Source organism: Drosophila subobscura, chromosome U (assembly GCF_008121235.1).
Source record: "Drosophila subobscura isolate 14011-0131.10 chromosome U, UCBerk_Dsub_1.0, whole genome shotgun sequence".
NCBI classification, from domain to species: domain Eukaryota; kingdom Metazoa; phylum Arthropoda; class Insecta; order Diptera; family Drosophilidae; genus Drosophila; species Drosophila subobscura.
In genome coordinates, this window is record NC_048534.1 from 991,473 (window position 1) to 1,019,071 (window position 27,599).

The 27,599-nt window shown below is 40.8% G+C and overlaps 3 protein-coding genes and 1 non-coding gene across 4 annotated transcripts; all 4 read left to right on the forward strand.

Annotated features, from left to right (window-relative positions):
• The first annotated feature begins 13,534 nt into the window (after positions 1–13,534).
• Positions 13,535–14,491, forward strand: LOC117900779 (gamma-glutamylcyclotransferase-like). Its single transcript, XM_034811260.1, has 2 exons — positions 13,535–14,001; positions 14,052–14,491. The coding sequence occupies exons 1-2, from the start codon at positions 13,622–13,624 to the stop codon at positions 14,362–14,364; spliced, it is 693 nt and encodes a 230-aa protein (XP_034667151.1). The 5' UTR covers positions 13,535–13,621; the 3' UTR covers positions 14,365–14,491.
• A 1,273-nt stretch (positions 14,492–15,764) lies between these two features.
• On the forward strand, positions 15,765–18,527 carry LOC117901244 (zinc finger protein Noc). Its single transcript, XM_034811919.1, has 2 exons — positions 15,765–16,271; positions 16,965–18,527. The coding sequence occupies exons 1-2, from the start codon at positions 16,182–16,184 to the stop codon at positions 18,480–18,482; spliced, it is 1,608 nt and encodes a 535-aa protein (XP_034667810.1). The 5' UTR covers positions 15,765–16,181; the 3' UTR covers positions 18,483–18,527.
• Positions 18,528–22,946: 4,419 nt separating this feature from the next.
• Trnap-agg lies at positions 22,947–23,018 on the forward strand. The gene has a single exon. It is a non-coding gene; the product is annotated as a tRNA-Pro (tRNA).
• A 1,512-nt stretch (positions 23,019–24,530) lies between these two features.
• On the forward strand, positions 24,531–25,604 carry LOC117900392. The gene is made up of 3 exons (XM_034810745.1): positions 24,531–24,919; positions 24,978–25,365; positions 25,428–25,604. Exons 1-3 carry the CDS (start codon positions 24,546–24,548, stop codon positions 25,566–25,568), a joined length of 903 nt encoding a protein of 300 aa, XP_034666636.1. The 5' UTR covers positions 24,531–24,545; the 3' UTR covers positions 25,569–25,604.
• Positions 25,605–27,599: the final 1,995 nt, after the last annotated feature.

Here is a 27,599-nt window from a genome sequence, read left to right on the forward strand (position 1 = left end):
CTACTGTCTCGTGGTGACACTTGACATAAGGAACGCGTTCAACTCGGCCGATTGGAGCCGCACTCTGGAGGCCCTACAGCGTTTCAGCATCCCTGGTTACCTGCAGAGGATAGCACGCAGCTACTTCAGCGACAGGGTGCTGACGTACGAGACCAGTCTGGGTTCCAGGGCATACGAAGTCTCAGCCGGAGTCCCGCAGGGCTCCGTTTTGGGACCCCTGCTCTGGAACGCCATGTACGACGGAGTCCTGAGACTACCGATGCCAGCCAACACCAGCATGGTGGGGTTTGCGGACGACGTCGCTCTAGTGGTGGTGGCCAAGCACCTCGCCGCAGTGGAGGAGCTCGCCAACGCGGCCGTCCGTGCCGTGGAGTCGTGGCTTACGGTCGCCGGACTGGACTTGGCTGCGCAGAAGACTGAGGCGGTGCTCATATCGAGCCGGAAAGCTGTAGAAACAGCATGTGTGCAGGTCGGGGGTACCACGATCCGCTCGCAGAGGGCAATCAAATACCTCGGGGTGGTCATCGACACTCGCCTCTCCTTCAAGGAGCACTTGGAGTACGTGCAGAGGAAGGCCAGCGGAACCACAGGAGCACTCTCGCGAATGCTTCTCAACACCAGAGGCCCGAAGCAGGCAACGCGGAAGCTCCTGACGAGTGTTGTGACGTCGCAGATCCTATACGCCGCGCCCGCGTGGGCGAAAGCCGCTCAGGTGAAAACCTACATGCGAGGCGTGGAGGCGACGTACAGGCTGTGTGCCCTTAGGATCGCGTGCTCGTTCCGGACTGTGTCGGACGAAGCCGCGCTGGTCATCGCCGGGCAAGTCCCACTCAGGGAGCTGATAAGGGAGAGACAGGAGATCCATACCGCAGAGCAGGGCGAAAGCGAGGTGTCAAGAGCCGAGCTGAAGGTAGCCGCAAGGAGGAGCAGCATCAATAGATGGCAGGCCCAGTGGGACGGTTCATCCAAGGGGCGCTGGACGTATTCCCTCATACCGAAGCTGCAGGACTGGCTCGAGAGGAAGCACGGCCACGTGGATTTTTATCTCACCCAGGCGCTGAGCGGACACGGCTGCTTCCGCAGCTACCTCAAGCGCTTCGGCCACGAGACGGAGGACGGGTGCCCAGCGTGCGGCACCGGCATAGTGGAGGACGCACAGCACGTCTGTAGCGTGCAGGTGTGGGATAGATGTATTTTTACCCAAACTAGTACCAGGAGATTTCGCGTGCACCTCTAGCTATGCTCTAGCTAAGCTCGCCGGATTGTCGGGGTTCGTTCTACTCTCTCCTATGTTAAGTACTGACACACACTCGCATAATATTTTAGGTGCACATTTAAAAAGAATCAAAAATCAAAAGCAGAACACAGGTTAAACTGGACTGAAGGTATGGAAAATGGATCAAGTATTTGTTGTTAAAAAAAAAGAGAATGATGATCTCAACTACTCTATTCAAAGCACGGGAAACTCAGGTGTCGTCGAGAATCCCTCTTCTTTACCCACCCAGCCTATGTCATACAGGTAAATCATACCGTATAGACCCTAAGACAATCAGGTTTTCATCCTACCACTTCGACCTTGCTTGGCTAAGGACTGACATTAGAATTTAGAACATATTATAAATGGGTTTCAAAACAAAGACTTTCAGATATATTTCCATGGTTTCCTATTATTAATATTCAATATCTTCAAAATTTTCTTAATCTACAGGTGAATTCATTTTTCTGGCAGTCTAGCCCACTTAAAAATATATATATATCTATTTTAGATTATAAGAATTTAAGTATATGTATCTAATGGCTGTTGCATGTATAAAGACTAAGAATCATAGGCGGGTAATAGAATAAAGGGGGGCGAGAGGTGTTAACCCATTATGGTAATGATTATAAAGGTTTAAATCAAATAATTTAGTAACACGCAGGTTACATTTATACTCAGTGCACATATAGTGTCAAGTTTACAAACTCACAGTTTTCGTTTGGTTTTGATATTTTAAAACCCTTACTCCTTTCATAATCGATGAGCTCATGGATGACGTAGGTGCTGGTTTCTGGGGAAAAATAGAAGGTATTAACAATATATGCACACGAGCGTACATGCAAGTACGGTTTAGTAATTTCATTTAATTATTTTAAGATCTCATACCCACTCTTTTCTACCAACACTCATAATTCCCGATGCTCAAAAAAAAAATACATATCTATATATCTCCGCCAGAGAATTGGCCTTAAAAAGGCATATTAACTCAAATCCCGAAAATGTGTAAGTTAGCACAGAGCAACTACGGACATCTTCCTGTAGCATCGGCGGCGGCTACTCTGTAGGCATGCCCGTCAAAAATCACGCCCAATGTTCTGGTCTTCTTCACACTGGGCTTAAGCGGGGAACATCCGACTGCAGGTCAAGCTGCAGCTTACATTGGCACTACAGTGCGCGACAAACTGGTCTTCTCACTGGAGTTGATTAAAGTTCCGAGGCGCCCCCTTTTGCACTGGGCTTCCTAATTGTTGCGACGCCTCAATAAAGTTGACCCAAGTCAGAGGTTTTCGGTGCTCAGCGTTTCCGTCAGTAGAGGGGGGTCGAAGGGTACCCCTTTTAGGTTGGAGGATCACTTCGGTGATACTCCTCTCGTGGAGCACCCCGTCTATGTACTTATGCGCACTCAGGCTGCAACGACGGAACGGGCTCCTGACCTCTGTCCTATAAACTTAATTCACATAAATTAAACCGATCACTTGTTGTAGCCTACGGCCCACATACCTTGGTTAATTATTATTCACGCTTGGTACTAGCACCGATCCCCAGAGATTTCTCAGAATAAACGGTTTTTGCACAAAAATTTCACCACGAGGAAATGCGTAAGCTATATGTAGGTTATGTACATATATATATGTATATATATATTGCTTGACACAATCACGTCTCTTTTCGTTGATCGACTCTTTGCTATTAACTCAAGCGAAACTCATCCAAGTTAAATTAGGCTGTACAGAACATAAAGCTCATAGATCGGATGATGTTTGCGAGCTTTAACGGGACAATCGTATGATCTTTCGCTGAATTGAGTGGAATTTCGGTCAAACGTCAAGGGCAACTTCTACGCTCACGCTACCTAACTCTCTTTTTTAAGATAAGCGCCGCTCTCGCTTGCATGTGCTAACACTGCAGCGACTCTCTTTCGTAAGCTCGGCGTAAAGCTTGCGCTTACGATCCACTTTCGGAGTTCTCTTTCGGAATGCACTTATAAGCGCTACCGAATATGTTTATTAGTGATGCTCTATGCTATCTCCCTACTTTCGGCCCCTACACCACAGTTGAAGACGAAAGTGTTCTTACAGTGAGACTTCAACTGAAGAAGGCGATCTCTTAAGATTTAAACTGATTATCGTTTAGGTGATAGACTACTAGCTTTTCCTATGCTAATTAATTTGTAATACGTGGTCCCAACTCGACGTATAACCTTGGTTGAGGTAACTACGGGTGCCAGCTTAGCGCTAAACCTTTTTATAGCGTTCCCTTGACAAAAGGTTCGGGCATACACGTCGTCTCCAATGTTGAGTTAACTGACACGGCTTCTTAAACTATTTCTCACTACATTCTATTCGTGAGATTCCGCTAACCTATTAACCTATACTTAATAATACTAACTTATTAAAAGGAATTCGATGTCTTTAGTATGACCGGAAAGGTTTTGTGAATGGTGATTATTACTATGACTTCACAAAATCCATTATTGGCCTTTCGAATATTTCCGAATTTTTCTTTGCCTTGGCGTGAGCTGCAAAAGACTTAGCAGCAGCTTCATTTCCCAGTCAACTTATCGTAGCCCTTGAATCTAATAAGGCCATGAATTTTTGTGTACCTATACTTAGTTCTACTTATGTTTAATTCCGCTGCTAGAGTGTTATTCTCGTATCGCAGACTATTCGGACCGCATTCCGCCTTGCAGACAGGACAAGATTTTTCACTTTTCAAGTGTTCACATACGCACGTGTTATGGAAGCGATGTTGACAAGGCGTAGTAGCTATTAGCTGATCTTGTCTTAAACTTCCCTGACAGATTATGCAATACGTTTCTTGGCTACTCAACGCCGAAGCTAAGTTTTCGTTACTACGGTGTACAGCCATAATAACAACTAAAATATTTAAGCAAAACAACAAATAAAAAAAAAATATAAGTAACTAATAAAGAACTTTTCTATTATTTTCAAAAATAAATAACAATATGTTCGTCCTCTCCAAGCAAGATCTGGGTGGTCCACTCTTAAAACTGCCGATTTCGATTTGAATAGTTGAGTAGTTGATTAGTCTATCTGTTTCTATTGTAAGCTTCCGGGAGTGTACGTGTGGATAATGGACAATCTCTACCTATTATAAATAGAACATTGTAATTCCGAAAATCTGAGACGTTTCCCTGCCGAGAACTAGTTTTTGGATACAGGAGTCTCAACAGCCAATATCAAGATAACGCCCAAGAATATAATTGAGTCGGAGTATCCCTCTATAAGAATAACTACCGCAATTCTCTAAATTAACATCTTGAATGATCTCGTTGGTGGAGTCCCGTATCATGAAGTGCTTCTTTGGTTATTATCCATCTACGCTAGTCTACCCTGACTAAGAGACACTAAGTTATCCATAGGTCGATCTTTCCAACCTTGGAAATTAAACCGCATAATCCGTATGTAAAGACTGTAGTACTCCCACCTAGAGAGATCTATCTGTTTCGTGAGAAGATAATACTATTGTTTTGGATGGAACTTTAGAGCTATGGTGGAGCCTCGCCCCAGAATGACATGTCTCTGATACCGATGTTATGTACCATTTGAGAAACATACCCTGTCGGGCCCCACGTTGGGCGCCAATTATGTAGCGTGCAGGTGTGGGATAGATGTATTTTTACCCAAACTAGTACCAGGAGATTTCGCGTGCACCTCTAGCTATGCTCTAGCTAAGCTCGCCGGATTGTCGGGGTTCGTTCTACTCTCTCCTATGTTAAGTACTGACACACACTCGCATAATATTTTAGGTGCACATTTAAAAGAATCAAAAATCAAAAGCAGAACACAGGTTAAACTGGACTGAAGGTATGGAAAATGGATCAAGTATTTGTTGTTAAAAAAAAAGAGAATGATGATCTCAACTACTCTATTCAAAGCACGGGAAACTCAGGTGTCGTCGAGAATCCCTCTTCTTTACCCACCCAGCCTATGTCATACAGGTAAATCATACCGTATAGACCCTAAGACAATCAGGTTTTCATCCTACCACTTCGACCTTGCTTGGCTAAGGACTGACATTAGAATTTAGAACATATTATAAATGGGTTTCAAAACAAAGACTTTCAGATATATTTCCATGGTTTCCTATTATTAATATTCAATATCTTCAAAATTTTCTTAATCTACAGGTGAATTCATTTTTCTGGCAGTCTAGCCCACTTAAAAATATATATATATATCTATTTTAGATTATAAGAATTTAAGTATATGTATCTAATGGCTGTTGCATGTATAAAGACTAAGAATCATAGGCGGGTAATAGAATAAAGGGGGGCGAGAGGTGTTAACCCATTATGGTAATGATTATAAAGGTTTAAAATCAAATAATTTAGTAACACGCAGGTTACATTTATACTCAGTGCACATATAGTGTCAAGTTTACAAACTCACAGTTTTCGTTTGGTTTTGATATTTTAAAACCCTTACTCCTTTCATAATCGATGAGCTCATGGATGACGTAGGTGCTGGTTTCTGGGGAAAAATAGAAGGTATTAACAATATATGCACACGAGCGTACATGCAAGTACGGTTTAGTAATTTCATTTAATTATTTTAAGATCTCATACCCACTCTTTTCTACCAACACTCATAATTCCCGATGCTCAAAAAAAACATATCTATATATCTCCGCCAGAGAATTGGCCTTAAAAAGGCATATTAACTCAAATCCCGAAAATGTGTAAGTTAGCACAGAGCAACTACGGACATCTTCCTGTAGCATCGGCGGCGGCTACTCTGTAGGCATGCCCGTCAAAAATCACGCCCAATGTTCTGGTCTTCTTCACACTGGGCTTAAGCGGGGAACATCCGACTGCAGGTCAAGCTGCAGCTTACATTGGCACTACAGTGCGCGACAAACTGGTCTTCTCACTGGAGTTGATTAAAGTTCCGAGGCGCCCCCTTTTGCACTGGGCTTCCTAATTGTTGCGACGCCTCAATAAAGTTGACCCAAGTCAGAGGTTTTCGGTGCTCAGCGTTTCCGTCAGTAGAGGGGGAAGAAGGGTACCCTTTTTAGGTTGGAGGATCACTTCGGTGATACTCCTCTCGTGGAAACCCCGTCTATGTACTTATGCGCACTCAGGCTGCAACGACGGAACGGGCTCCTGACCTCTGTCCTATAAACTTAATTCACATAAATTAAACCGATCACTTGTTGTAGCCTACGGCCCACATACCTTGGTTAATTATTATTCACGCTTGGTACTAGCACCGATCCCCAGAGATTTCTCAGAATAAACGGTTTTTGCACAAAAATTTCACCACGAGGAAATGCGTAAGCTATATGTAGGTTATGTACATATATATATGTATATATATATTGCTTGACACAATCACGTCTCTTTTCGTTGATCGACTCTTTGCTATTAACTCAAGCGAAACTCATCCAAGTTAAATTAGGCTGTACAGAACATAAAGCTCATAGATCGGATGATGTTTGCGAGCTTTAACGGGACAATCGTATGATCTTTCGCTGAATTGAGTGGAATTTCGGTCAAACGTCAAGGGCAACTTCTACGCTCACGCTACCTAACTCTCTTTTTTAAGATAAGCGCCGCTCTCGCTTGCATGTGCTAACACTGCAGCGACTCTCTTTCGTAAGCTCGGCGTAAAGCTTGCGCTTACGATCCACTTTCGGAGTTCTCTTTCGGAATGCACTTATAAGCGCTACCGAATATGTTTATTAGTGATGCTCTATGCTATCTCCCTACTTTCGGCCCCTACACGTCCTCTTCGAATGCCACAGATTCGACCACGAGCGTCGCCGCCTGGAGGCAGAAGTAGGCGCCAGGATCTCCACAGAGACCTTGGTGCCGATCATGCTGTCCGAGCCAAGGGCTTGGGAAGCGGCCGCAGAGTTCGCTTCTAGTGTTATGCGAACTCTGAGAGTTTTGGAGAGAAGGCGGAAGCAGGAGACGGAGTAGGAGCCTTCGAGCGTGCGAAGCAATGCTTTGCGGCAGTACCGCGCGCGTGGGGCGCCCACTCCCAATACTTCCCGCATCATATTATATACCCGCTAGTGTAAGAACGTAGTAGTAAAGTAAGAAAATTCAGAGAATAAATGAAGGAATATAAAAAAAAGACTAGTGTATTGATGCTGATCAAGAATATATGTACATACATATGTGTGTATATATTTTATGGGGTCGGAAACGTTTCCCTTTCTGCGTTACATACATCCAGTTTTCCCCACAAATACAATATATCCTATATACTCTTCGAGTACAAGGTATAAAAAAAAAAAAATCCCATTTAAAGTCAAGTCGGCATTTTTCATGTGTACCGGGGCTGATTCTGTTTGCTCCGGCTGTGCCTGACATCGAGATTCACACTTCATTTGAGGCACCTCACGCTTTCCGTACAGAGCCTGTACCCCTGACCCATTTCATGCCACAACAAACAACAAAGGAGACGAGTGCTAATGTTGCGCATAATAATTTTATACTAAATTAAATAGTGCGTGGGTCGAGGGATCGGCGGCGTCTCTGATGGATCTGTAGCTTTGCGTCGCCGTCTGTGCACCATGTTGCTCTGCTCCCTTCTTATTTTTTTTTTTGTGTTTCTTCATGCCACTTGAGCCACAAAGGATATAATTTAGTTTTTATTGCACACGGTTTTGCCTCATCTCGGTGTCTGCTCGTTTTCGTTGCAGGAGGGTTCATCAGCTATGCATGGCATGATGTTTGTTTTCACAAGGATCCTTTACGACTTCTCCGGGCGGTTTTGTTGCCACCAATACGATGCATTGTCGTAATAGACAGTCAGTCGACTGTCTCGTACTGCTTCGGATTAACTATTTTAGCATTTTTAAGCATTTTAGTGTTAATTTATTGATGTGCCCGCTTATATGTACATACATACATACATATGTACATAAATACATACATATGTACGTATAAGACGTCACGTGTGTGTCTTTCTCGTCATTTCTTTGGTCGCCGCTGCCTTTGATGTTCCCCATAAATCACAGCTGGAGTTTTTCAGCTTTTAGTAGATGTCTACATATATAAGAATTTATGCAGGTTTTCTTTTATATGGGCAGAGGCAATGAAAAATTTTTTTTATCGGGTGTTATTGGGTATTCCAAGATTACGATGTTGCAAGTACATATGTATACACATACATAGATAGTTTTATTAAAACTATAGAAGGCTGCAAGTTATTGCCAATTATTTTTGTTATCGCGTACTTTGTTTTTGAATTTCGTTAGTCAACACCTCCCGCCTCTTCCTCCCTGGAATTTCATTTATGGAATACTTGGCATGCATTTGACTCTGAATCATTGCCTGGAATACATGCATATTTATGGTTGAATTTCTCTTGTGATATATGAACATATGTTTTTTTTTTTTTTTTTTTTTGTACATATAGGAGGGAAAAGCTTTGAAAGCCGATAAGTGTGGGACTTGGAATTACCTCACCCACTAAAAACCCCCCTACTCTCCGTATCCCTCTCGCGGTACGACCGTTAAGTATTACTTCGCGGGGGGGAGATGGCATGAAAGCCGTCACTAGGTCCTATCTAGGATTTGAATTTTGATTCCGCTGTCTTTCAGCGCGACGCAAGGATTGGATGATCTCTGCAGCGTAGGTGCTCACGGCATCCCAATTGTTTTGCGAGCTAAGTAGGATATCCATTAAGTCATTGACTATAAATGGCCTCCCAATGCCTAGGCTTAGCTCTTCCCGATCAGCAATATGAACATATGTACATATGTATGTATGTACATAGTACATAGAAATTTCCCGCCACATGTTTAAATGTGCTAAACGTTCACCTCACCACTTCATACATACATACATACATACATATGTACATAAGTACACTACATACATATGTACATATGTATATATATCATAATCAAATCGAGCAGAAGAGAAAACATTGGCACCACAAAACAACAAAAATATTTATAGCCTCACATACAATCTTTACGACCTTCCCGATTCAATCAGAAAAGAAAGAGAGAAACAGAGAACAGGGGAACAACAGAGCGCAGCAACTGGCGGCGGACTCCCCAACGACTGGGATGGCGCTTCCTGGCGTACCGAGGAGGTATATGTAAAGCAGGATATAGCCATCCATAAGGTGTTTCCCCGTTTCCCTGTGCTTCTTGCCACAAGCATACATATGTGGGAGCGGTGCGAGCTCGGCTCGATAAAGAGAACATAAATTATTGGTCCTATATATCATGCCGCCCCCGGAGCAGGAGAAGCAGAAGGAGAACGAATTTAACGAGCCTTCGAAAGCCGAGAGTCACTGGCGATATTTATTGATTTACTTGCTAAATTTTTAAACCAGATCTAAGAAGCAGCGGCAGGACGACTCTTATCTCTTTCAACGCTGGGAATCCAGTCAATCAAGGACAACAGCGGCAGGCAGGCTGGCTGTGCCATTGTCCTTGATTTATGGCCCGTCATTCATTTCCAGCCACCAAAGTTGACACTTCTTCGTATATCCCGCAGTTCCAGAGTCCCCTGTCAGTCTCAGGCGTCGGTCACTCCCCTGGATGGGGCGTTGCTGATGTCCTGCGTCCTGTGTACTGTGAATTCTGTGTGTGTGTGTGCATCCTGTGACATTTTGACAAATAATTTTATTGATGCTCTCGGCGACTCTGTTTGGCATTTAATTGTCCTACGAGTTCGTTCGCTCCGCACGTGATAATTGCTCATTTTTATGACGCATTTATCAAAAGTTGTTCGAGGTCTCGGCCTTGGCATTGTCCTTTGTCCCTTTTTGCATCATGCTGTGCATCTGACAGCGTAACATCGTCTCATACTCGCTGTATAGGAAGATGCTGATACTGTGTCGTCGTCCTTCCCCTATTCGAAGTCTCTGACAGTCACGCGTCATTTATTTGCCTTGTGTTTGGCCGTGATAGTTCTACACACTCTTGGTGGCCATTTCCCCTGTTCCCCTTTACACAAATTAGGGATATATTCCGTGGTGTTAGGGGTTTGACCTGGGAAATTCAATTAAATGTTCTTAAACAGATAAGGAAAGTTTTTGGACTTGTTTTAAGCAAGGGAAATACATACATATATGTATGTACATACATATGTATGTATGATTTAGAAAAAATTGATTTTGAATGTGCATACAGAACTTAAAAAAAAATGTAAAAAGTCATATCTATATTTATAGTTATTTTTAATAAATCCTTTTCTTTTTTCTCTGAAAATCATTCGAGCATGTTTCATCGCTTAAAGAAACATTTTCTCTAATTCTTATCCCTTGTCCAACCTTTACATCCAACAATATCCAGAAATAAAACATGCGAGAGCCGCCGCTTCGGACGATTCAAAGATATATTGTACGCAATTTAAAACTTAATACCAGAAATGGCAATAGCAATTGATGCCATTAATGCATCATTTTAGAATCCTCCACGTGTCAGCGTTGTAGGTATTTCTACCATTTATGTTCTGTACATTTTTTTAGAGAGACAGCGATTAATTTTCTTTATTAATCCGCCCAAAAGTGAAGCCACACACACCGAGGGTGGCCCGCAAAAAATGGAAAACATCCCTTTTTTTTGTGCATTGCCGTAAAATTTCAATGTCACCATTATTCTTTTTTCGTTCGTTTGCGTAACTATTACGAGATAAATTGTTGTCAATAAATTATCGACAGGCGGCAGGCGGAGAAGAAGCTCTTGGAACCCGGAACACAGTCATAGCAGGCAACACTCCTGCATCCCCTATTATGTGTTGTTTTTTAGGCATATATTTATTTGCTCGGATGTTCTTGGGGTTCATAGGGTTCTGCATACATACATTTATATTGAATTTATTGCAGTTTGTTTTTCAATTCTTTAAATGGTTTTCGGTGAGGTTGGGGGAGAGCCCGAACCTTTCGGAATTGAATTATTTGTTGGCTGCACGGCACGTAGAAACATTCAAATCGGAAGTAGTTATGGTGGCATATAACGTTTCGATTTGGTAAGTATTCTACTGCAAACAAGTTTTAGCAGAGTTTTTTCACTTTATTTACTTATTTCTTAGTGAAAATATGACCAGAAAATAACCCAGCATTCCTCTTAATATTTAATTGAACCATTCAGTCTTACATTCCGTATAAAAAGTATCTTCCCCTGTCAGACGTACCAACATTTCGAATATATACGAATATTCCACCCTGAAGTAACAAATTTCCGCCCAGATAGTCATCGAGTGTCAAGAAACGGTTATTCAAACGCCAAAATAAAGCAATTATCGTACAGGAGAAGTGGCAGTGGCAGTGGCAGAGACTGGTTCTTTGCCTTTCCCACTACCTCATGCGTAAGTCAACTGAAAATCCGCAGACAGTTAAACGACTTTCCCTTTTCCACCGCCACACAGCCGACTTGGCGGATATATATGTATACGTTCATATTACCGGAGATAATGTCAAATTTATTGCATTATTTTTTACCTCCTTCTGCTGCTCTTCTTCCTTCCATTTGTGGAGAGCGTTGTTTCATGCGTGTGTCTGTGCCCCATCAGCCACTGCCGCTGGTACTGCTACTGCTACTGCTGCCACTGCTGCCACTGCTGCTGATGTTGTGGTGCATAAATCAAAAGGTAAATGGCTGCATTTTTATGACTGCGCCGCCGTCGTCCGCATTTTGCGCCGCTTCGCTTTTATCACACAAACATTTCTGTGATAATAAATGCCATAAAAATGAAGAAATATGTGGTTAATTTTATGTGCTGCCCCCCGCCGTATTGCCCTTGCCCCATGCCCTGTTTCGTTCTGCCGCATCACTTTTTCCTCCTTTTTATATTCCTCATATAAATGTTTTCGCGGCTACAAATTTCTCTTACTGTCTCTTGTTTTATGTTGTTTCCTTCCTGCCGCCTGCCTGTAGATACTCGTATCTGGGGTATATTGGTTTTAGGGTGATTTTTTGTGCACGATAGAAGATACAATTTAGTAAAACATATGTATGTTAGGGAACAAATATGATAAAAACGTGGGTTAGAATGTAGTCTCTTTTTAATACGTACCGTATTATTTTAGTAATGAAATAAGTTTGGAATTCTCACTTTATGTAAATGCACCAGATAACCTAATCTGTAATCTTCTTCGAACATTATACCTGAACATATTTTCCACTAAATAAGAAAATTAACATATCAAACGCCAAAAAAACCTGTCTAAGGCCATAACCATTAAGATGGCGAGTAAATTGCTTTAGTCACGGTATCAAGGTGTTCCAAACTTCCGTGCCCCCTGGCAATCGCTTTGGCTTTCGTTGTAATTTATAATATTTTGGTATTATTTATGCGAACAGCCAAGGAATCCTCGCTCGCATTCTCGCTAGTAAATAATTCACATACAGAAGGAGCAACGAATTTATGACGCTGACAAAGTGGCCATAAAAAATTTCGAATAATAAGGGAAAATACTAGCCCGCACTCGCGCTGTAAAACTCTATAACCTCTGACGGCTGTACCAGAACCTGTACATACAATGCACATATTTATTTTGGCAACACTCTGAGCTGGTTTTTTTTCACGCATAAACCGCAAAATGATGGTTTAAGCTGGATCACGCTCTTCGTTAATAAATCCATCATTTACTGAAGGAGGGAACTCTACCTGTGACACGTAAGGAGCGAGAGAGAAAGAGATCCCCATTGCCCAAAAATGGCTAAATACTCTTAATCCTGGCATAAGCCGATTTTCAGTTAGCAGTCTTAACGCTCATATTTACACAGATTTTAATTTGCTTGCTTTGACGGTGGGACTTAAAAATGTCTGAGAATTATGTAGGTACAAATTCTCAAAGTGCAATAAGATCGAGATCTGACCATAAGATTATACAAAAAATCTGCCACAAAGCATCCTTAAAGCTTGGTTTAGGCTTACACTATGTAGGTTTCTGGGGAATTTCATATAATTTCATATGTATGTACATACATACATACATACAAAGATCATGATTTACATACATACATGTACATATGTATGTACATATTGTATGTACGTGAGGTGAAACAGATAATAGAACTAGATTATCAGGGATTAAAATGTCCTTAGATTTATTTAAATGGGATTCTGTATGTGAATGCAAGCCACTGCCAAAAGGTGGCATCTGGTGATGTAAAATAAAGAGTTTTTTACAGTTGTTACAGTCTTTTGATCACTGAAAGAGATGCCTGCTTAGCAGGCGAATTAAAGATTACTTTAATCGTATTGAGACACAATCTACAGCCAAATCGAAATAAAAAGTAGCCAACCAAATCATAGAAAATGCTCACAAACTACTTTAAACAACGGAGAGCTTAGCAACCATTGAGCCACCAGGCAGGCAGGCAGATAGAATCGCTATCGAAACTACACACTGAAACATATTGCAATGAACAGAAAACGATTGACGAATCCTGTAGTGTGGCTGCTGAGCTCAGTACGCATATCGAACGGCTGCAAGGTAGGCCCCACCAGTAGCATCCGCAGGAACATCTCGGGAAATGACAGCATAGAGGCGCATCCAGAGGTTCATGGCAACAAGTTCTTCTACTTTGGATTCGGAAGTAATATGCTGGCACAGAGGATACACATACAAAATCCCACTGCCCAGAGGATCGGTGCAGCCCTCCTGTCCGACTATCGCTTAGACTTTGCCCATGAGAGTCCACGCTGGAGGGGAGCTAGTGCAACAATTGTGCCCACGCCGGGCGAACACACGTGGGGTGCTCTCTGGGAGATCGATCTCAGCAATATGGCTGATATAGACAAGTAAGTCGATCAGCGGGGAAAGTGGTGTAATAACATCTTTACCTCTGCAGCGTTCATCTGGGCACCTATGAGGCAACCACTGTGTGCGTAAAGCTCCAGAATGAGAAGACTCACATCCCGGCTCGTGCCTTTATGATGACCAAAACCCACCTGCCGGAGACCAATCTGTACGACATGTCTCCCGATCAAGTGCCTCCGGAACGGCAGCCATCAAAGACCTATTTGCAGTGCCTGATCAAGGGGGCCATGGAGAGCTCGATACCCGAAGAGTATGTCACTCGCTTACGCAATCTTAAACATAATGGCAAGGTGGTCAGCAATCTGGAGGAGATCCTTAACTTGCAGGATGTTTGCCTTCCATAATCCCCCCCTGGGGTATATGGGAATGGTAGATCATAAAGATCCCAGGGCTTATCGCATCCATTCTCTGTTTCTGATTTTTATCGGTTATGCATAGCGTCAATCGGTCGGTTAGGAGCAATTAAAAATTAAAAATATATGTATAATACATACATATGTGTGTAGGTACATATGTACATATGTATGTATGTATGTATATGTACTTCGTGTGAAATAAAGATATTTTTGAAATTGTGTTTAATGGAAAATGCAATTCCAATTATTGTATGATTAAAACTGTAGTGAAATTAACACACAAAAACCCCAAATAAACTTTTAAAAACTCTGGTTAGCCACTCATTTTGTGGTATGTTCCTAGCGCCATCCCCCCTGCTCAATTAAGCCCCTTCCACACACATGTGTATGTATGTGTATGTATGTATTAATTTTACATGTAAATTAAGAAAACATGAAAAAGAAAAAAAGAGCGTGGAAAATGGCTTGGAAAAACTTTGTGAGGCGTCAACGAAACAACGATTTCCACTTAAACGGAAAAACAGGAACCGCATCGTTTTGTGCAGGGTGTGGGAGAGGGAAGAGAGTGGTACAGTAAAACACAAAATATAATCCCACCACAGAAGGTAATCGGAAAACGCTAAGCAAAAGACTGTAGAGAGGAGCGAGAAGCAGCAATATACATATGTACATATGTACATACAATAGCTGTCGAAAGAGTTTTAGAGAACGAGCGACCAACAAATTAATTTTTATATGACATTAAAACGAGCGGAACGGAGACTATGGAAATGGTCTGGAAAAAAATGGAGTGTGACAAGAGAACAAATCTCAGGAGCGGCGGTAGACAATGCCTCTCTGCTGTAAATACCTCTCCCGCAATTACATTGCTGCATCCTCCTCTCACACTGCCCTTATCCATTTCGTCACCTCCTCCACTTCTCCAGCTGATGACAGACCGTTCAAAGCCACCCAAAAAGAGGAGCGGACGAGCGAGCGCGTGACATATGTATGTGTGAAGATAAAATTAATGTGCGCACGTAATGAAACAACAACAATAGCACCGCTCTCTCACCACAACTGTTGCTCTCGAAACGAGTGTTGCCGTGGTGCAAATGCGACAGAGAGAGCGAGAAACCTGTTCGGTTGGTCGACCATCGCATGGCGCATGCGATTGTGATTGGACAAAAAATACGCCATGTTTGAAAATTACGCTCATTTCGACTCGCTCGCACACAGCAGACCGCACTGCTCTAACGCACGAAGAGAGGGGCGAAACCAGTTTTGAGCGAGCAAAGAGAGAGCGAGCGAGTAGAGAGAGGAGAGCGAGTAGCGAGCGTGCATGAATGAGCGTGCACAAACGTGTCCGTGTTTCACTTTGCGGCTAGGTACGTTCGCACCGTCACACGGAGAATTCAGTTCGAGTTTAGCCTTCGAATCGTTCAGACGTTGTTCGGAAAAAAGCGGAAAACAAATAGTCCCCCTTGTACACCCATACACCCATATAAATATTTTGTTGAAGAACAGCTGTCCCATCATCAGCCCAAGTGTGAAAAAGTGAATGAGAAACAACCCAAAGGTGAAAACGAAATTTACATCATAAAGTGATCTAAATCGGAATACAGGAATAATACTTCCCTGAGCCGAAAAACAACAAAGTGAAATTTTGGATTAATATCAAACACAACACACAAAATTTTGCCGTCGCATTTTCTGTGGATTACTCTTCATCGACGTCAAAAGAGAAAAGCTACACAGTTCTGTAGCCAACTCAACAATTCTCTGAGGATTACACTTTAACAACAAAACTACACCAAGCAACAAAAATGGTTGTCTTGGAAGGAGGCGGTGGTGTCGTTACCATCGGCAATAACCAATACCTTCAACCGGATTACTTGGCTCCACTCCCAACAACGGTTAGTATTTCATAACCAAACAAACAAATAAATAAAAGAGTTAAAAAAGTGAAGAAATTAGCTCTATAAAAATATAATCAACGAACAGAATGAAACTTAAATAAAACATGTCTACTCTCAATGTAAAATGAATTTTAAAATTAATATTCTTCTGGAAAAACACAAAGAATCTCCAAAAAGAAATAACTTGCACTTTAGAAAAGCAGAACAAAAATATTGTAAGACAAAAATAAACTCAAATTGACACAATGATGAACAATTTCAAATTAATTCGCTTCACAGTGATACATTTTTATTGAAGAAAATATGCTGGAAAAATGAAATAATTGGACATTTCAATTCAGCTACAAAATCAAATTCAGATGAAACTTAAATTAAATTGAAATCCAGCAATCCGACAACATTTTAAAAATATTTTCATAATAAATACACAAGAAATTCAGTACAGATACATACATTTTCACCGAAGAAAAAGACATTCAAGAAATTAAAAATAGAATGCAATCATTTTGAAATGAATAGTTGATGGTCAAAAATATGAGTCCACACGAGATGTGACTTTAAAATGAATGGTGAGAAAAAACTAAATGGTGAAAAAAATATAGAGCTCAATGTGAAAAATAAAAGGTAATTCCGCAAGAAAAACCAATAAACTAAATCCCAATCCTCCTCCTTTTTTTCCGTACCTTATAGATGGATGCCAAAAAAAGTCCCCTCGCTCTGCTTGCCCAGACATGCTCACAGATTGGCGCCGATTCGTCGGCTGTGAAGCCACTTCTGGCAATGGACAAGAGCAAGACGAAACCGGGCACCTGCTCGTCGTCCTCCACATCCTCGAACTCGTCGAGCAACGGTGATTTGTCGGCGGCCAAGTCCCCGGGCAGCCAGGCAAAATCGCCCAAATCCACAACGCCCATTACGGCAACCGGCAATACCAGCCTCACAACCACCGGAGAGATCAAGCTGGCCTTCAAGCCGTACGAGACGAATGTGTTGAGCCACCAGAACCAGAACTCCTTCAAGAGCAGCTCCTCCGTGGAAGAGCCGATGCGCCCCAGCTCCAAGAACTCCTCGTCCGCGCAGGAGCGTGTGCCTTCGCGCAGCAAATCGAATGCCACACCAACTGATGGACACAGCCGGACACAGGAGGCGACACCCACCACACCACATGATAATGGCAGCCGGAAGACCGTTTCGCCCTCGGGTTCCTCACAGCGTGGCGCCAGCCCCATCATTCGCTCGGGCATGGAGGTCCTGAGCAACGCCAACGGCACAGCGCAGCATCCAAAGGAGATGAGCAGCATGGCTGCGGCAGCGGCAGCAGCAGCGGCGGCTTACAAGGCAGCCGGCCCCTATGGCCTCAACTCCCTATCGGCCATCTGCTGTCCGCCCGGCATGGAGCAGCACGCGAATCCTGCTTTCCGTCCGCCCTTTTCCGGCGGCTTCTCGCACCATCATGCAGCCATGCTGGCGGCGGCTGCCAACGGCGGTTATCCGGGAGCTGGAGGCGGCAATCCCGCCGGACAGCCCAATCCATACATCAGCTACCAGCGCATCAAGACCCCAGCAGGTGGGGAGGCCATCGTGCCGGTGTGCAAGGATCCCTACTGCCCCGGCTGCCCCTACTCGGCGCACACCCAACAGATGCTGATGGGCGCCCCCTGCCCGGCCGGCTGCACCCAGTGCGAGCACCAAAAGTACGGCATGGCCATGGCCAGCGCCGGTCTGCCTCCGGGCCATCCGTACTCACAGGCGGCAGCCGCAGCAGCTGCCAATGCGGCGGCGGCACGCTCCGCCCCCTACGTCTGCAGTTGGGTGGTGGGCGATGCCTATTGCGGCAAGCGTTTCCAGACCTCCGACGAACTCTTCACCCACCTCCGCACCCACACGGGCAATCTCTCGGATCCGGCTGCCGCGGCCGCCGCTCTCGCTCAGTCGCAGGCACAGTCCCTGCTCGGAACCTTGTTCCCACCATCGGCACTCAGAGGTGGATATCCCACCCCTCCGCTCAGCCCCATGTCTGCGGCAGCGGCAGCAGCACGCTACCATCCCTACGCCAAGCCGCCACCAGGATCCCTGGGTGGAGCCCCATCGCCCTTTGGAGCTGGCGGAGCCTTCAATCCGGCAGCAGCTGCCGCCGCTGCAGCTCTGGGACCGTACTACTCGCCGTACGCCATGTACGGCCAGAGGATGGGAGCGGCACATCAGTGAAGAGTAGAGAGGAAAGATTAAATAGGTTTTTAAATACATACCAAATAAAAAGGAGAAAGGATATCAGATCGATGGAATCGTTTTTGAAATAGTTTCAAACGAATTAAAAATTATGAAATGAGGATTTGCGAGTGCCGGGAAGACTTTCATCTATATCTTCGGCATTAGCGATCTGTTCTGTGATACTAAACTGTAGTTGGTCGAGCGCTAATTAAATATAAGTTTTCATTCAACGAGGAAGATAGCAACAAAAATAGTAGCAGAACAAACCAGAAGGATCAATTTATTTGCCACTTCACAAGATACACATACACATATTTTCTACAGCAATCGCAAGTCAAATCGCCACGTAGGAGGTACCCATAAGTAGGAATATCATCAGTTGTTTCGGATACAGTTTTTGCGTTTTTCAAATAATTTTCTCAACGTTCATCCAATGCTATTTTCAACTCTTAGAAAAACAGAAAAAAACATACAAATAAGTATTCTTCAATGACTTCCAAAAATTTTGTTCTCTGAGATTTTTAAACAATGTTTTAATCAAACTTTTGCTTTAATCTTTAAGTTTATTACCTATTATTATTATCAATCATTACAACATAAATGTTCTTTAAGTCAACATAAATGTTAAACTACGTATAAAATTAATAGTAAAAACAAAGAAATTAAAAAAAAATATGCTTAAAAAAACTACAACAAATAAAACATGAATATTTCATATACAATTATATATGTACTGTGCGTGTAAATTTTATAGATATACAAAAAACACTAGATTTGCTATCTTATATACTCCCCTTGATGTAAGCAGATTAATCGGAAATTGGATGATTCACAGCAGCAACTGAATATCAAAACAAAACCAAACTAAATCCACCACACATTCAAATGACAAAACTGAAAGATATAAATGAAAGAAAAACATAAATCTTTTGAATATATAAACCACATCTTTTACTTGGCAAAAGTTTTCTCTCTCTTTTTTTCCAGCAAAATTCAGGGTCTGTTGGGAATGGAAATACGAGTTTGGTTTGGGATTGTTGGGATCGGCTTACTCATTCGAGGGCCATATAAATAATGCTGATAATGCGGCATGATTTTTCCCTCCCCGTCTTATTTTCGTAAGGCTGATGACATTGGCATATTCTGAAAACCTTGTCGCAGTGGTATCTTATTCCCTTTAAGAAAAATTAAAGAAGCCATAAAAAAAACAGTTTTTTTTTTGCATAATATTACACAAAACATGCACTGGTAATTCAAATCTAAAAGTTTTCCATGAAAAACTTAAAAACCAATTCAACTGGGGCGAAGAGTGAGTGTGAATTGTATTTTAATTAAAATTGCAGCTCCCTGAACCAATATAGAAATTTTAATTGAGAAAGCTCCAAAGTTTTTCTCGAAAATTGATTCAAATGTAAAGAAAATGTCATTCCCACCTTAAGAAATCTTGAATGTTCCTCAAAACCAAATCTCAAATTAAAATTTTCCATTAACAAACAATTCCAATGTAATCTCTTGTATGCAGCCTTTTGAATTCGTCCTAAAACGAAATCAAATTTCAATTTCATGAGTCCATTAGAGATGTTGCAGTGCTGGGGGGTCAGTGGCACGGGCTGGGGCAGGGGTAGCATTGATTGGGCAATCCTTAATAGAACCTGGAGTCTCGGGCGACAGTCATAAACCACCCAAGCTAGAAATTAAAAATCAATAAAAACCCACCCATTCATACATACCAATTACATACATCGTCAAAATCAATTGCCATTCAATGGGCAACATACGCCACAACAAAAAACCATATACATATGTACATATGTACATACATACATATATACATACAAATGTATATAAGAAATGTACATATACATATGTATGTATATTTATTACAACAAAACCTGCTTACAAAGCGCACAAATGACTTCGAAAAACGAGGAACAATTCACCAGCATTTTTGAGTGTATCTCATTAATGAATTAATTGTGACAATATTCAATTGATTTGATTTGAAGTTATCGCATTCAGCTGTCACTCTACACACACACCCAGCTGTCACTCTACACACACACTCACAGACACGACACTATTTTCAATTGTTTCCATATTTGATTTGGTTGTTTTTCAATTTATGGTTTTTTTTCTGCTGTTTCCCGACACTTGAGCTTTGTCACTGATTTGATTTTTATTTGATGTGAACACAAAAATCGCTAGGCCCCAAGGGAAGGGAAAAAGTTAGGTCGTTGTGGAGGATTTATGTTGAGTGTTATAATAATAACCTTATGAATTCTGAGACGGTAAACTTCAACTGCATCAATTAACTATTCCGAATAGTAATGTTCTTTACACCCAGATCTAAGATAGTTAAAAAAAATACAGTTTTTTTTTAATTCTTGAAAAGAAAGCTCTGCTATAATCAACCAAACCATAATTCATTAAAATATTTTAGTGCCCAAAATCTAGCAGAAGGAGGCACGACGTGTTAGTCGCTTCTTACGCGTCCCAACTTGTAGACCCGGTACTCTGTTATTAAATCTGTACCTTATTGTTTTTTTGTTTAGTTTCTTCTTCTTTCTTTCTAATAATGATACAATCTAATCGCAATTCTTTGATCTGATAGATATGGTCAGTTAATACCAGGAATGGTAATCATTATAAGCGGTATTAAAAAAATAATACGATAATGATTACCTGTCAAGTTATATCGAAATATTCACAATATAATGATTAATTTTAAGTTATATTTTACTAATCAATCAGTAATGATTATTTTTTGAGCAAAAAAATAAAACTCAAGATATAATGATTAATCGTTGAGTTTTATTTTTTGCTCAAAAATAAAAAAAAATAAAACTAAACTTTAAATTGTGACTCCTTCTTACGTAGGAAATGGAAAAGGTATATTTATTCTTCATCAGTGAGACAAGACCAACCATAATAAAAAAAAAAATTATTTCTCAGTGCAATTTATTTATATATATTTATTTATTTATGTACATTATGTACATTCATTGCTTATGTTGTTGATTAACTTTGATTGATTAACTGATTAAATTGGCCGAATATGACTGCCCACTTTTATTTGCAGCAGAATCTGCTTTATGCAAAAGTAATTATTAAATAAATAAATGTATATAAATAAATGAATATACAATGCATAAATAAATAAACATGTATAAATAAATTGGACTGAGAAATATTTTTTTTTGTAATTTTAAAAAGATTTTTTTTTAAATTATGGTTGGTATTGTCTCACTGATGAAGAATAAATATAACTTTTCCATTTCCTACGTAAGAAGGAGTCACAATTTAAAGTTGAGTTTTATTTTTTGCTCAAAATGGAAAAGTTATATTTATTTTTCATCAGTGAGACAATACCAACCAAAATTAAAAAAAAAATCTTTTTAAAATTAAAAAAAAATATATTACTCAGTCCAATTTATTTATACATGTTTATTTATTTATGCATTGTATATTCATTTATTTATATACATTTATTTATTTAATAATTAATTTTGCATAAAGCAGATTCTGCTGCAAAGAAAAGTGGGCAGTCATATTCGGCCAATTTAATCAGTTAATCAATCAAAGTTAATCAACAACATAAGCAATGAATGTACATAATGTACATAAATAAATAAATATATATAAATAAATTGCACTGAGAAATAATTTTTTTTTTTATTATGGTTGGTCTTGTCTCACTGATGAAGAATAAATATACCTTTTCCATTTCCTACGTAAGAAGGAGTCACAATTTAAAGTTCAGTTTTATTTTTGAGCAAAAAATAAAACTCAACGATTAATCATTATATCTTGAGTTTTATTTTTTTGCTCAAAAAATAATCATTACTGATTGATTAGTAAAATATAACTTAAAATTAATCATTATATTGTGAATATTTCGATATAACTTGACAGGTAATCATTATCGTATAATTTTTTTAATACCGCTTATAATGATTACCGTCCCTGGTATTAACTGACCAAATCTATCAGATCAAGGAATTGCGATTAGATTGTAACATTATAAGAAAAAAAGAAGAAGAAAATAAACAAAAAAAACAATAAGGTACTGACTTACTAACAGAGTACCGGGTCTACAAGTTGGGACGCGTAAGAAGCGACTCACACGTGCCTCCTCGGTTATTTGGTTTGGCTCTGTTGTTCCAAATTTCTTTGTTTTGCTGTTTTTTTTCATGTTAAACCATTTGTTTTCGATGTCAACACTGGCACGTCGTCATTTCCCAGGTCCGTCCCTGGCCTCTCCAACCAGAAGCTACAACAACAAAAAGTAAAAGCACAAGCCAGCAGAAAACAAAACCGATTCAAGTTTCTTGTATTGCTCAAAATAGACCATGTGAAAGGGAAAAAGAGAGGAGTGTTTCGGATTTTTAGGTCTTTGGGTCTTAAGAGATCGCTCTGTGGACTGCGCTCTGAAATTTAGTGTTGGCTGGCCCCTTGCAAATCGGCTCGTTGGTCTAGGGGTATGATTTCCGCTTAGGGTGCGGGAGGTCCCGGGTTCAAATCCCGGACGAGCCCAAGTAAAGCCATTTCTCTTTTTAAACATTTTTTATACCATAAAAGCCAATTATATGGTTGGTAGGGCAATAATCACACTGTTAAAATGTTGAACATTTTCAAATTTAAGTACGCATAGTTTTTATTATATGACTTAATTTATATTCCTTTCATTACTTTTATGGGGTTACCTGTGTGACTTTGGGGCTAGTCCCCGGTATAATCTTAAATGCTTTATGGCCTCATCAAAAGTAAGTCTATCATTGGTTGTGATTTTCTTGTGTAAATATTTTCACATATGTATGTATTAAGGTGGCTACCTCGTAGTAGTTGCCCAACGAGTTGCATAAATAGATAAAAGGAATGACAATTTCCGTTTGACAAAACAACACAAATATATTCCAATTTCTTTGGAAAAAAGAAACTAAAAACTAAACAGCCATAGAAATTCGAAAAATTCGGACTTCCTTTTGGCAACTTTACATCTAAGATCTAAAATGAAATTGGAAAGATTTAACAAGAATGGTGTGATGAACCGATTCTCTGCCAATTCTGTCAATAAATTAATAAATTAAAATACGATTATTGGTTATCCAATACTCCAGAGATTTTCCCTTCTGCCTATCGCATACTAGTATACATTGTACATACATTGTACATACATATGTACATACATATGTACATACATAAGTATTTGATACATATCCGTTCTTTTTCTCTTTATATATGCGGCCCCTTATTTATGAGACACCTTAACACTGACAACTTGTCGTAAGGTTATTGCTACATAGTCATACAATTTCCGATTCTATTGTCCTTGTCGTATATATATGTAGATGTTAATGATTAAACGACTTGTCTGCAAATTTATGATCTAAATAAAAAAAAAACGGAAAATGGAAAGATGTTGGAAATTTTGTTTCAAGGTAGAAACATGTCGCATGAATTGTTAAGACTTTTACTACATGTGTAGATACAACATTTCTTAAAAATGCAGCTCTAGTGGGGCATGAAGTTCTAGTTCTTTGAATTTGTACGTGCAACCCAGGCAGAGGGGCGCTGCTGCACGTGCAGTATCTAAGACCCCGTAGACTTCCAGACTGTTTGGTTTTTTTCCTTCGCCTACGGTCGTCTTGGGGGCAATCGTCCCATAAATAATATTTAGAAATCGCCAACTGTGATTGCAAGAAGCTTATTTGAGGGGCCCCATACATACAACTCAGTCCAGACAGCTGGTCTCGGGGTCCCTAAGACTCTCGGATCTCCCTGTTGTGCCGTGATTTCGCTTGGAGAATTGATATAGCACTGTGGCACTGACAAGTTGACGTTTTAGATTCGATGATTTATATTCATACCTGAGAGCGATCGATGATTTATGAGGTGTCCGTTCCGAGATTAGCGAGCTAAATGAGCAAATGGAATGCCTCCTTCGACTTATATAAGCTGATAATGCCTCGCCTCGGCTTTGCTCGCTCGCTCCGCCCATTAAATAGACATTAACGAAATTTTCTATAAAGGCGGTATGCATGGGTGGAGTTAGTAACAGAAATGATATCTCCTCTCGTTGCCCTCTGTCTGGTCGTTGGGATCTTGCTGGAGGCACATGCCTCCTCAGGGGCACAGTATACCCTCTGCACCTTTGATACAAATAGCTATGAAAAGTGTTTGGCTGTGGTAAAGGCCTCCAAGGATGCAAATCGGGCAACTCCATTGCAATGTGTTTCAAGGGAGAATCGCACTGAATGCCTGGAGACGGTGAAAATTGAGGATAATCATTATGTGGTTCTCGATCATCATGACTATATGGCAGCGCGTGAAACGGGTCTACGTCCGGTTATATTTGCACGAGAAGAGCGTACAAATTTCATTATAGCCGTGGCCGCAAGGAATATCAGCCTGATAGAGTACAATGAGGCAACACTGTAACTATTTGGGTTTCTGATTTGTGTGTACCCTAAATATTTTTCATAACTTTTATAGCAATTTGGATACAAAGGATGAGAGAGTCTTCCATTCCGCACTGGCATTTAATGCGCTACGCGGACGCAATGTCTGCCCGGAAGACCCGTCCATAGCACAGCGTAGATCCATTCGAATATTGAACTCTGATCATTATAAGCCCCTGAACACTTCGGCGGATATATTGCTATGTCCTTTCGCTACCTATGCGGAGACACGTGCCTTTGCTTCGTGCAACTATGATGCGGGTCTACAGAATGCCGTTTTTGTTTACAAGCAGCGGGGATATAATCCACGAAAAATTAAAGAATTGAGAAGAGTATTGCTTGATCTGCTGCACAACTTTAATGGACACCAGTTTTTCAATTTCTTTGATACTTTCAAGGGCCTGAACGATGTGATATTCAAGGTGAGGTTCATTATAATTCTGCAAATTCAAGTTGCAAATTCATTTCTTATTTTAATATTTAGAACAACACAATTGGATTTGATTTACGGCCGAGCTATGTGAATGGCATCGATGAGAGGGTCTTTAGGGAATTGCATTGCAATCAATCTGATCATGAGCACAGTCCTGGACAATTGGGTGATGATTTGGAGACCACAAAATGATTGAAATTCATATATATAAATATATTAACTCGTTGGTATCCCTACCTTAAAATGTTGTACACTTGGGAGGGTTTATTTCGGGTTTCCATAGAAATTTCCCTTCAGATTGTAATAGGCCATAAATTAAAAAGAAAAACAGCAGCAGCTGACTGATGTCGTCGCAGCTAATTAGCAGTTTTGTTATCAAATACACTAAACGTCATTAAAATAAAAATTAGGGTGCGTCAGGCAATCATGCGTGTACCGACAACCTACTACACACATGTGACAACCATCGGATACATTTGCATCTTTTTGTGTATTTTACGAGTGTTCATTTGTGTCTTAGTGTACATATGTATGTATGTATGTATGTGTGCAGTGCCCCTCTTGTGTATTATTTTTATACCCGATACTCAAAGAGTAAATAGGGTTATATTGTATTTGTGGAGGAAAATGGATGTAAATACATACATGCATATGTAACGCACAGAAGGAGACGTTTCCGACCCCATAATCGTATCCAGAAATCTTGAAAAAATGAGAAAAGTATAAATTAAATTACAAAGGGAATGACCATATCTATCAGATCACCGAATTGGGTTGGATCATTACTATAGCCAGAATGAAGAAACTAATTTGCAGTGGCTACCGCCACCCCGTCAAGCAGCTTTGCTTATGATTGCTTATTGTTGCTCATTCTTTCTCGCTCGCAAACTTTTTGCCTCATGCAATGTGCGTCACTGGGTGACAGTGTCCAGCTAAAAGGTCGTGTTGACGGGAGAAGAGATGTGTGTATAGAAAAAATGTCTAATGTAAATTTCGATCATAAAACCACAAAGGTACAGAAATACCGACTGAGTATCGGGTATAAAAGTAGTGGCGCGTACGAAGCGTCTCACAAATGTCCCTACTCGTTTTATGTGAATTTTACGCCCCCGCTGTGATTCCGAGATCTGCCCGGAGTCTACCTCCTCTCTGCATCACATCCATCTATCTATCCATTCCATATCCCATTCTGTGTTGTGACATTGTTGCTGCCTGTTTTGTTTTAATATTTATGGTTTCCTCGTGTCATTTTCATAATGTTGTGTTTGACACTTTCCCTCTGGGCCCCCACACAATTCGAACACACAGGGAACACAAGAGAGCAGCTAAATACATGAAGGGATTTTTTGGGCACTCGAAGATCGAAGTTTTAGATACTCTATGTGAAGTTTTCTTTCTCTGTGATGTTTTCTTTCTTTGGGAGTTAGTTTCAACAAAAACGAGTAGGGACAATTGTGAGACGTTTCGTGCGCGTCAGAACTTTTACAACCGGTACATAAATTTATATGTATATATATATGTAGCCTTAGTGTGATACATACTAATGTACATATGTATATAACCTCATGATTTTTTCGAATTTTAGATCTAAATCACTTCTCACATTAACAAGTAGTTTAGGTCGCCTCGTCCCCCACAGCAGCACACTGTAAGTGGCAGAGTCTGCTAGCGAGATAGAATGAGCAAAAAAAAAATGAACAAGGCTGCAGCAAGTGGTGCCCTAAAGCCACTGCAAAGGAATTTCGTCATTAAGGTTATAATAATGATCCGATTTGATCCCTATTCGTGGCTGTGGGGGAGTGTGGCGACCTAACAGAGCAAGTTGGTGTGAGAGATAATATAGCAGATGTTGAAAAATTGTAAATGTAACATTTAAATTTCGAAAAAAGCACAATGTAACAAATGTGCATATTTAAAATTCAGCTTAATACTTAGCTTAGGGCTAAACACAGATCAATGTTGTGAGAGGTGTTGAGGGAAAGCTAATGAAGAGCTCTGTTTCTGGGGTGGGTCCAAGGGGTACTCGCCTCGGGCGCCAAAATGTAGGGCCGCCGATTTGGACTTGAAAGTATCATAATTTGGATATTTAGGGCGAAAAGATTCCTTGGAACGGCTCGGCCTCTACACTTGAGTTCCTCATTAATTAGTCGAATCTAGATGCTTTTCGAGACAGCATGGTAGATTTGTCGTCCACGAAACTCCTGTCGTGTACTCGCTCATAAA